Source organism: Fulmarus glacialis, unplaced genomic scaffold, assembly GCF_000690835.1.
Source record: "Fulmarus glacialis isolate BGI_N327 unplaced genomic scaffold, ASM69083v1 scaffold1426, whole genome shotgun sequence".
Lineage (NCBI taxonomy): Eukaryota > Metazoa > Chordata > Aves > Procellariiformes > Procellariidae > Fulmarus > Fulmarus glacialis.
This window is the reverse complement of record NW_009219834.1, coordinates 24,263-36,209: the sequence shown is the minus strand read 5'-3', so window position 1 is coordinate 36,209 and position 11,947 is coordinate 24,263. Positions and strand designations below refer to the sequence as shown.

Below are 11,947 nucleotides of genomic sequence, written 5' to 3'. Positions count from 1 at the left end.
TGAAAGCTGTGACTTTTGATTATTTTTCCAATCGTGGGTGAAAACTTGCAAAATGTATACTTTTTTCATATATATATATTTGGGGGTTTTTGTATATGTGAGAGAGAATCAGTGTACTCTGAAACTCTGATTCCTTCTTTCTGGCTTTTTAATAAATGTTGGTTAAACCTTATACTTTCTGTAGTATTGATCCCCCCTGTTCCCAGCTTATTGGCTTCACGGAAAATAATTTTTAGGTTTGTGGATTTTTATCTTTTTTTGAATTCCCATCGATGGGTGTGTTATTATGCACAGCTGTCCTTTCTTGGAATAGATATTAGTCTAGCTGAAATGTCAGTGTTTCTTCAATCTGCTGCCGCTTCCATTTTCTTCTCAGTTGTGTGAAGCTGCCAGGGAGGGGAGGGAAAAAAAAAGGTGTGGCAAGATTGCTGTTAATATTTCTTTACTTCCCAGCTGTAGATGCACACTTAAAATAGCATGACTCATCTTGTACATCCTTTGATCTCCTATGACTGATTTAAAATGCTGCTTCCCAGCAGGCACAAGGTGGTTTTACTTTCATTTGCAACTCTCCTTCTCAAAGTTTCTAGTCCCAACTTTGAGAGAAAGTAAGAAAGAAAGAGAAAATAAATAACTCAGCCGGGATGAGCATGGGGAGAATTTGCCTTCAGCTGTTCTTGACAATAGGTTTTGGATGACTGGTTTATGTCAGAAAAAAAAAGAGTTTTCTTTTTCTCCATTTACTTTGATTGTATATTTGGGTTTTTTTTTTCTTTTTCCTTGACTTTTCTTTCTTTTTTCATTGCAAGCCTCTTCTTAGGGAATCTTTCCCATCCCTTGTCACGTATTATTATTTACAGAGAAACTTAGCTGCATGTGCAATGGGGAATGTGCTCTCGTAACGTGGTTTTCCAGATTTTGAATTCAATTTGTTCTTCTGGATTTCGATGAAACAAGCAGTATTAATCTTTAACTGCACTTTAATCCAGCAGCTGGTTCCAGCTAGAGATCTGTAATCGAGGCTTATGTTAAAGAACAATATGAAACATAGCAAAAACGTGAAGTGGACATCAGTTCTGTTTAATGTATGTGTATTCTTTTTTGTTTTGCTTTAAATCTGAGAACTTTGTCTTTATTTCCTGTCGTTTTGAATTCCTGAAACAGAACAAAGTGATTACATACAATTTGAAGTCGCTGCATCTAAGCTAATCTTATTCTTGGAGGTGAAGGACGCCAGCTCCAGCTCCTTAGATGTGGAAGGGGAGCTTTCCAAGCTCCAGGTGCCCTCAAGCTGGTAGCACAGCTCCTCTTGCCTGTTTCCTCATCTGTAGACAGGGTCTAATGCTCCTTGCCTTTCCTAACTCTGTTTCCCAGCTCATGAAACACTTGTCAGGCATGATTTCTTGTTGCTCAAAGGTAATGATTTACTATAGCCTCCTGTGAAATGCAGAATGCCTTCCTTTCCTTTCATGCTGTGCTGAATTGAGGGCTGAATCAGCATCTCAGAAACGATGGCGTGTCCCTCAGTATTCTCCAGCACCCACCTGAAAACGGCTCATGGATGCTTAATGGAATGAAGCATCTGGGCCTTCAGGCATTCAGGGTCTCTCCTTTGCTTTCAAGACGAGTTTCATTAGAATAACTTTTCTAGACAGTGATGGTGGGAAAGGATGATGCAGATATGTGTGCTGTGAGTTTCAGTATTGTGGAGGAAACAGGACAACGTGGGAGGGTACAGTCCCCAACAACAGCAATAATGTCTGAAGCTTTGAGCTTTTCCTCATCAGCTTTCTCTTTGGCTTATCTTAGGGCTGGGCTTCAACATTGTTGGTGGGACAGATCAGCAGTATGTTTCCAATGACAGCAGCATCTATGTCAGCCGGATCAAAAAGGATGGGGCAGCTCACCTTGATGGCCGATTACAAGAAGGAGATAAAATTTTAGCGGTAAGCCCTTTCTTCTGTCGCCCTGTGTGTTCTTGAAGTGCTGTGATCAGTGATGTGATATGAGATGCAGGTTTGCCATCACAGTGCACAGAAAGGGATGTGATGAATGCGGTTAGATGATGCTGAGGAAACTCCATGGGAGGAGCTATCTTGGGGGTCTGGGGACAGCTTTGAGCACCAGGGAGGTGGGTGCCTCTACACATAGGCCCATCTCTTCTGCCTTCTTGACTTGACTCAGGAGCACTCCTTGGTGCTGCCTTTGTATTTCCTCTGTGACTTGCTCCCTAAGGTTTTAGAATCCATTAGACCTCTTGCCCACAATGGATCGTCATTTACACACGTGTAAATAAAGGAATCAGTCTCCCACCTCCAAGTTTCCACTTTTTGACTGGTAGTCAGTGATCACTGATCCTTGTGCTCAAGGGGATCTCTAGGCTATAAAACTTCTAGGCCATAAAACTGTTCATTGCAGCTCATCAGGAATAATACAGGCTGCTTCTCCTTTTAGAAAAATGTTTTAAAGTGACTGAGGTTCAGTCCCGCTGATTCTTTAGAAGTTGGCAATCATACAAGACAATATGCTTTACAAAGTAATGAATGAAGAAGTAGCCTCTCCTAGTGTGGTACGTGATCTTTTAATACTCCTTAATTTTATTTTATACTTGCTTATTATGTTCCACATGTAATCTTTTTAGCCTCTATAGAGTGACTTGCACTAGTTGGAGCCTATTATTGATCCAGAAAATGAGTTAAATTACGGAGAATATTATCCTATCTTTTCTTGACAGTTTAATATTTACATACTTGTGTGGGGGGAGTCTAAATATCAAGAGAAGAGAGAAGAGAGGCACTGGATGTAATCTCAGGGGATACAATTAGGGGTAATAGGGATGAAAAAGAAAAATTAGGATGAATATCATCAGTTAGTGAATGAAATCAAGTAGGTTATAAAAACTTCTGCCATGAGATATTATTTTAAATTAAGAAAAATCCTACCACTTTTAAGTGGCTGCCAATATGTATGTAAGTCTTGTTTTGTTTTGTTTTGTTACATCAATATGCTTTTAAATGTATGTTTACAACACACTTTCAAACAGAAAGGTTTCAAAGTAGAGGGAACAATGTGTGAAAGAGACTCATAATAATAATTTTGCTGTAGCTGCTCTTTTATTTTCATTAGCTGTCAGAATTACACCTTTGATTTGTTTCCAGTAAAGCAACAGCATAAGAAACTGTTGTTGACACAACTGTCGTCTTATATTCTGATTTTGCTTCTAGGTAGTTTTTTTCAGTACCTCTGTGTTTTGGCTTGGAGTTTCTCATGTTATCTCTCAACATATAAAAATACATCTATAATATGAATGGATGAATATGGATCTTGCTGATTATAGTATCATGCCGCAAATGCAGAATTTTGTGAAAGAGGAAGGGTTTTATCTCCTATCCTTCCTATGTTAGCCTGCATCATTAAAAATTTGCTTTTTGCCCTTCAGCAACTGGTTCTCCTTTTCCTTTTTTGCTAGATCAATGGCAAAGACTTGAAGGATTTGCGGCACAAGGATGCTGTGGAACTGTTCAGGAATGCAGGCTATGACGTGTCTCTGAAAATTCAGCGCAGGGTATGTTTTACCTGTTTCTTAGGGTTATTTCTGCCTCGGTTTAGATTGGTTTCTATGATTGATAGCTCTCTATTTCATGAGGCAGAAAAATACAATGTCCAGGTGCTCAATATGAATTATACATATAAAGATTTTGTTTGAACTATGGCCTTCTCTAGTTGACCACAGCTGTAATCACCTGTGCATTACTTGTTTGTAACAGTATCAGTAAAGAAGTGAGTTTGGAGAAGTCCCCAGGTCTTTGTTTTGCTGGAGTATGGTGTGTTTTCTCACAGATCTCCTTTCTCAGAAGCAAAGGTTTGTCTGTGAAGACAGAATCTCAAGTTCTCCAGTTCTGTTTCAGAGGCCAAAATCTTACTGGGGACAAAACTCCCCTGTTGTTTCAGAGGTCATCACTCATGTTAGTGTTGAGATGTGTGTGCAGCCCACCACAAAGGAATGAATGTGGGCTGCTGTAGTTTAAATATACTGGCACCATTTTGGATATAGAAAGAGAGGAATCCTTAACGCACTTGTAATTTGAACATCCCTGGCTAGCATTGAAGTTGACGAAGGAAATACTGATCATCCTGAAGCATGCTGGTTGGCAGAGGTGGGTTGAGGCCCCTTTTCTACTCCCTTAATAAAAGGAGTAAATCTTCTGGACCAGTGTATAGAGCAGGTAAGAAAAACAGCAAGAATTAGGGATGCCCTTTTCCTGGTAAAGACACCAGGAAATGGTGTGGTGGGAAGTGCATCAAGGGATGACTGGGTATGTGTGTGTCATTGCTCCTGCTCTATGAGACGTACCCTGCTCCAGCTGTTACAGTCCTAGTTTACAAAGTGCCAGAGAAACATGAGGGTGCCTGGTGGTGACTGGGTGCCCTGCAGTAAAGCACGGTCCATCCAAAGCCGTTCTAACCCTCCCATGTGTGGAGTATACAGGTACCTGGCGAAACCATCTGGCACATCCTTACAGAACCACCTGGGCTCTCCTATGATGGGCTCTGACACAAATACTTTTTTTTCCTTGTAGTTGCAGCCACAAAATGGCCCTGTGGGTCATCGAGGTGATGGAGAAGCAGGTGGGCTTCCTCTAGCAGCCATTCTTGTGCCAGGCCTGGCGCTTGCTGCGGCAGCGGTCTGGATCTTGCTGAGGTATCGACAGCGGATGTGAAGAGTTCACGTTTTGGATATCACTGCGTATTTTACACAGCTATGATGTAATTTAAAGATAGAGAATCAACGATCTTATCACAGACTGATGTCAAAAAGGATCATTGCCTATCATAAAGCTGCTGCTGATGTTCTTTATGTATTGATTTTGTTGCAGGGTGGATGGAAGCAGAGAGGAAAAGAGGAAGGTAGATGGCTGTATTCATGTATAGAGTGGGATAGCTCTGGTTTTGACTAATCTGAGGAGGTTTTGCCATCCCCCTCTATTTTGCACCATGAACTTTCAAACACACTCATCTATTCCATGTTTTAAGATGTGACTTTTGGTTAAAGGGGGTGGGGGTTGGGGTGGTTTTAAATCGAAAACACTTACTAGAGGCTTTGCCTTGTTTCCACTGAATTTTTCTTGAAACGAATGATCCCTGTCTGAACCATGAATAAAGAGAAGTGATGTAGAGGGTATATTATTTTTTCCATTGAATTTTTGTTGGTTGTTGCTAAATAAATGCCTTAAGAAAAATGTATAAAACCTAATCTGTGGTTTCACAGGTAAAATCATCAGTGTAGAAAGCTGATTTAACAGTAATATCCAGTATCGGTGAGGTATTCTACCAGTTCTGGAAAGACAGAAGATAGCCTGCTGCTGGAAAAAGACTTGGATTGTCAGAATGACTGCTCATTCTTGGGTCAGAGTTGTAAGAGAAGGCTTTCCACAAAATGTTAGCATACTGGAGACAGACAGGCAGACAATTGAATCACAAGGATAAGCGGTGGCAAGAGATTTGGGCATGCTGAAGCTGCAGAGGAGTCTTTTAAATTAGTAATGAAGCAATAGTCCCTCCATCCGTCAAGTGGGTTGAAGTCTGCATCTCTCAGGTTAAAAGTCTGTTTCAGGGGGTGTTTTTTGCATGGGGAATACTTTAGATAAAATTTTCTGTAGCAGCTAACATGCTTTCTGCAGTCAGAAAATCTTATGATGATTGAAAAGGGGAGGCCGAGAGCAGGCTGGGATCGTCCTGGCTATTGCTGGTTTGTGAAGACTGATGTGATGTTCCAGAGATAGACTGGCAGATATAAGCTAACCAAAGGGAGAGACCCTTGCTCTGGAGAGCATGTTGCTGAATTTACCTGCAGGGTCTCATCTCCTCACTGTGATTTGAATGGTTTTAAATGCCCCAGCTGACATGAGCTCTGTGGGGTAAGAACTGTTTCTCTTGTCTCCAAGAAATCAATGTGTTTTGTTGTTTTTGTAAAAGAAAAGCAAAATGCATGGTCTGGTCTGTATGATGCCAAAAAAAAATCACATATGCAATATATGTATTCAAACAAAGAAAAAGTGGTATCTCGGTGCTTTACTTATCTCTATTCTTTATTATTCTAGCAGGACATCGCTGATGTATTTGGAATTGTTGAGTGTTTGCTCAGGGCTGTATTCCTGCCGTCTGCTGGAGATAGAGATGGTAGGCTGTTATACATGACATTCCTAAATCACCACGGAGTTTCAGGGCGCTTAGACCACATGAAATCTTGCTTTGGCCTATAAACTGCCCTAGTGTAAGGGGAAGAGGAAGCAGGAGGAATTTTGCTCAATGTTCTTAGGGGACTTTGAACCCTAAGAGTTCAAAGGGTTTGGTGAATGTATTTTGGTGTTGGATGACCTGGGCCAATGCATGCAGTGACTTGCCTTGGCCTGCAAACTGGTTATGCCTGTGTCGTGGTTTAACCCCAGCCAGCGATGAAGCCCCACTCAGCCGCTCGCTCACTCCCCCCCCGGTGGGATGAGGGAGAGAATCAGAAGAGTAAAAGTGAGAAAATTTGTGGGTTGAGATATAGTTTAATAAGTAAAGCAAAAGCTGCGCACGAAAGCAAAGCAAAACAAGGAATTCATCCACTGCTTCCCATCGGCAGGCAGTGTTCAGCCATCTCCAAGAAAGCAGGGCTCCATCACGTGTAACGGTTACTTGGGGAGACAAACGCCATCACTCTGAAGGTCCCCTTCTTCCTTCTTCTTCCTCCAGCTTTATATGCTGAGCATGACGTCATATGGTATGGGATAGCTCTTTGGTCAGTTTGGGGTCAGCTGTCCCAGCTGTGTCCCCTCCCAACAAATTGTGCACCCCCAGCCTGCTCACTGGTGGGGTGGGGTGAGGAGCAGAAAAGGCCTTGACTCTGTGTAAGCCCTGCTCAGCAGTAACGGAAACATCCCTGTGTTATCGACACTGTTTTCAGCACAAATCCAAAACACAGCCCCATACTAGCTACTATGAAGAAAATTAACTCTACCCCAGCCAAAACCAGCACAGCCTGATAGCATAAGGGCTGCTGTTCGGACAGACCTTTGCAGATGCAGCATGAACCAGCTTGCTTGTCTGTAACCTGCTCTGAATATTTGGCTGTGGTGTCCACGTGGAGCACACACGTGTATTAAGGTGAACGATTAAAACTTGATGCTGTTGTATCCCAGCCATCAGAATAAAGGTGCAGACAGTTAGAAAAAGGTCTGTCTGGGACAAACCTTTTGTTAGCCCTTGGCTGAGTCGAGCTTCTGTGAGAGGGAGTATGTGGAACAGGCTAGGAGGATGAGGATTTGCAGAAGGGAGTGGTTGGTTTTACTCATTTCCCATTGAAGTAAGCAGAAAAAGCAAAGCCTTTGGGTGTTTTTGTATTTTTTTTACTTTTCAGCTTTGGGATTTTGATACTGTTCATACGTGATTGCCATCTGTGTTGCAGGTAGTTTATTATGGGGGGAGGGTTATAGCCAATGCCCAGATAATGGACGTGGCTTACTGAGCAAGAAAAGGCCCTTCTGGTGCATATTATTCCTTTGGATTTCTTTTCACAATTCCTGAATAATTTTAATACCACAGCATTAACTTAGTGGCTTTTCCAGAAGTCTGAATAATAGTTTTTACTCAGAATTTAAACTATCCAGTCTAACCCTCAGGAACACCTTTCTGTGCCTGCCGCCTTCAAACCAGTGTCTGAGGAGTACCAGACAATCCCTTTTGCCATCCCCAGCCACCTCTTGTCTCATTTATTGACAAAACCCTTGTGGAAAATACACCTCAACCCCAAACTCTCCTGTGAGCTGTGGCTCATATTACTTTCTCTCAGCAGCTGGACTGTCTCACCTAAACTTTGTGTGGTTCCCAGAGTCTTTTCCACCATGTGGTTTCTGTAGCCTTGAGTTTCATCTTTACATCGAACGCTGTATATACATTTTCTGTCACTGAAGAAGAAGTGAATTAAAAAAACATCTAATGAGGACAGCTTGTAAATACAAGTGATCAGAGAGAGTTTTAGCTTTTGTTACAACTTAAATCTCAGGGTTTTGAAAAAAAGTTGAAATCTTGAAGACAAACATAAAAAGCATCCTAACTGTAATTTATAAGTTTGGTTTTTTTAAGAACTCGTTTTCCATTGGGTTTTGAAAAAAAGTTGAAATCTTGAAGACAAACATAAAAAGCATCCTAACTGTAATTTATAAGTTTGTTTTTTTTTAAGAACTCATTTTCCATTAAAACTGAGGGCAGCTGAAACTCTTAAATCCCCATGTTTCTCTCCCATTCTCATCTGTTCCCTCAACCTTATTGTGAACTTATTGACCTGCTGAAGCCTGGATTTTCGCATCCACAGTTTAAAGACAGATACATCTAGTTTGACTTCCTGTATATTCTAGGCATTTGTGTCTCGCCGAGTCTCCTGAACTGTATCTGCTAATAATATGTATTTGACTTAGGCATAACAGTGAGAAAGAGCAGCCAGACTTGATGTGAAGATAGGAAGATGCACTACTTCTGGCACTTTTTAATTAAAACAAGCTAGGAAGGAAGGTGTGGGAGGGAAAAGTGCCTTGCTTTCAGTTTGCCTTTAGGTTCCAACAACTGGTTTGTTAGGTTGTTCTGTGCTAGATTAAAGAGGCCTCTAATAACTGATAGTGCCTCCCTGTGAGGGCATCTGTGTGTTGTAATTGCCTTACCTCGCACATTATTTTTAAGAAATGAAGCCAACTGAGCCTTTAAGATTCTCCGCGTAAGATACTTTCTCTCTTGCTTATTTTTAAGAAATGAAGCCAACTGAGCCCTTTAAGATTCTCAGCGTAAGATACTTTCTCTCTTGTGGTAGTTTCTGTGGCATCCTGCACCCTTTCCAGTGTTTCTGTATTGCTTTGTAAAATGCAGACACCCCAACCACGTGCCGAGTCTCACTATTGAGCACACCAATGCCATATACTAGAAGTGTTCCATATCATTTTTATCTGCAAACCCTTACATTTTTTTTTGTGAAGGTGCGGACACCTGCAAAGCAAATTTAAGCCAACACCTAAGAGCTGGCTTTTCTTCAATAACTTTTACGAATCTCTTAGAAGTGGTATACAGCTTTTCCCCTCTTTGTTTGCTTTCTCAAGTTCCCTAAGGAATCTGTAAACCACAGATTCATTGAATAAACGCCATTGCCACATGAGAGGTAAATTCTCTAAATTCCGGTTTGTAGATCAAAAGAGGAATCCCTTTTGGTCATAGTGTGACACTAGAAATGAGTGTTAAGTGCCGCTGTATTCTGACTTCTAAATCCTTGTCCATACCCAGATGTGACCTGCGTGGTACGGGTGAAGGTGTCCGACTTTGCGTTTTGCGGAATGACTGCATCTCCTATTTGAATTGGCTGTGCACACTGACAGGCCCAGATTCCTCTCTCTCTGTCTTGTCTGCTGTATCATTTACCAGTCCATGATCTTTAGCAGTACTGGGTTTGTCTTCTGCCAGATCATTGGTGAAAATACTGAATGGAGTTTGGTACAGAGGCAACTTCCCCCCATGGTTATGATTTTTCAGTTACTGTTGGTATCTCCTGATTATTGGATTCTTTGTCTGTTTAACGGATGCATTTTGATAATGTATAGTGTTGATTTGTTTAAAAATACATGTATCGGCATGTTGCATAGTACTAAGTAGATTACATCTGAATGGTCAGTAAACTTCAGCTGTTCTCTTGCTGGCAGAAGCTGATATGAGGGTAATAATCAGGTCAGGTGAGCTTTATGAGCCAGTCTCCCTCCCCTCTTCTTTCCTAATTTATTGATGTGGGTCTTACCTCTGGAAGTCATTTTCCTCTACTCAGGTTGAAGGAAAGAGCAGGTAGCTTACTAATGGGACAGCGTCCCACAGGCTGGGGGCCCAAGGGAAGGGTTACGTGGAGAAGTCTGAAGGAGGGCCTTAACTATGCCCTTGTCCTCAGGGTTTTCCTCATCACTAGCTTTAGGCAGACTCATGCTGTGTCCGTGCTGCCGTGCTTGGTACGTGTCCTCTCTGGAGCTCTGCTCTGTCTCTTCCCATGTGCAGCTGAGGGTGACTCCAGGCCTTTCAAAGCTTCCTTGAAGAAGGATCTACGTACGATGAAAACATACACTGGTTTAAATGAAGAGCAATGTTGTGCAGACTCAAAATGGCTTTCCTTGTCAAATTTGAAAGCTTTTGTCCTTGCTGCTGCAGCTGTAACTGATTGCAGGCAAATTTGCTGTAGAGTGAGCTGTATACCTCTTACCTGGCTGCCAAAACCCACTTTCCTAGGCTGGCACTCTGAGTAAAGAAGAGTAACCATGCTAAGTATGCAGGGTAATTATTCAAAGTGGCATGTGAATGACTGGAGATCATTCACCAACCTTTCATGCTTGTGTTTGTGTCCAAGTCTTCCAGCCATGTTTACCTTTGGTAAAGTTCTCTTCCCTCTCATCCCTCTTCACCACCTCTCAGCAGCCTAGCATTTGTGCCTGGCTTGCATTTTTTGCCGTGACACAAAAGCAATTGTCATAGAAAAATTGCTGCTTTTGCTCTGTGTCAGCAGATACTGATATTTGTTAATTCAACTGTGTGCCCTTAGTTGCTCTGAACTAGCTATTGGACTTGGCGTTACTTGTTCCTTTCCTTTTCTCTTCCCTTTGGAAATGAATGTTGGCACCTCGTTCTGCGACTGCCCTCATTCTGCCTGGTTCGTCGGGTGTTGGAGGACAGATCACAGAACACCAACCACGAGCGTGTTCTCCTCTGAGGTAGTGGAGGCTGTACAGTTAATGCCGTAAGAGGCTCTGATCAGCTCTGAACTGAGCCCAAAGAAGCCCTAAGAGCTTCACACTGTGATTATGTGGACACTAGAAGCTCTTGCTAAGTATCAATATTTTAAGCAGGATGGTCCAGTCTCTACAGCAATAAGGGCTGGGTTCCAGTTTCGGGAATGCCTCTGAAGACCTGTGTTGATGTCATGACAACTCCTAGCTCCAGGCCTGCCCTTTTTGCCCGTATGATGTGTCTATCTCCAAATTCCTGATCATGGTGGTGCTGGGAGAAAAGATGTTTCCAGTTGTTAGAGTGTGGCAGTCCACATTAGACCTGTACCCCATCTCCTGCTGTGGGTTGGATGGGCAGGATAGGCAGATCTTAGGGCTCACCAGCCAGATGACTATGTATCTACTACTTGGGAGAGTGCAGCAGAAGTGCGGTTTATGCTAAGCATGTCATTCTTCTGCTGGGACAGAGTATTTCCAGAGAAAGAAGAGAGAAAGAGACAAAGTTTAGCAAAGGCAAGCAGAGTTTTGGAAAGACAGCTGTATTTGTGCTTGAGAGCAGGCTTGTCTATGTATCCGTGGCTAACAACATCTCTGGGAAAAGGTTTTGGGAAAGACTTGGAGTGAACGAGAAAAGAAGGGCTGAAGAAAACCCGTTTGTTCTTATTCATAGTGAGTGTGTGAGGGAAGTGTGCCCCTGAAGAAAGGGAAATGAGATTTAAGAGAAATGACGGCTGAACCTGCTTCAGTAGGACTGCCTGGGCTGGGGGGAGTGGGGGGAAGTCGGGGAACACAGCTGGGGCTGGCTGATTCAAACACAGTGTTTTCTGGGAATGGAGAAGTAGCAGTGTAAGGCATAAGCCGTGCTGTTTTTTCATCTTTGATAGAGCCATCCTGCTTCAGCTACTTTAGTCTAACTAGTAATAAGCACTTGATGAACCATTAGAGCTACTCTGGATGTTAATAACATTCATGCAAATAGACTAGAAGCTCCGTTTCCCTGAATCACTTAAAATTTAGAGTTCACAGATAGTTTTCAAGGTAGATTGCTGACATTAATTGAAGGACATCAAGCTGTTAAATGGGAAATAGTCTAAATTAGATGGTTCTGTGGTTATTTAATATTCATTAGTGCAGGAAAATGCTTGGGTTCCTAAAGGTGTTTT

General features: G+C 42.2%; 1 protein-coding gene across 1 annotated transcript; it reads left to right on the top strand.

The window, feature by feature from the left end:
- Nucleotides 1-1,809: 1,809 nt before the first annotated feature.
- Nucleotides 1,810-5,234, top strand: SYNJ2BP (synaptojanin 2 binding protein; the record flags this gene model as incomplete). Its single annotated transcript, XM_009580504.1, has 3 exons — nt 1,810-1,946; nt 3,470-3,565; nt 4,581-5,234. Coding segments are annotated over 3 exons (374 nt in total), but the record flags the coding sequence as incomplete, so codon positions are not given.
- Between the last annotated feature and the right edge of the window lie 6,713 nt (nt 5,235-11,947).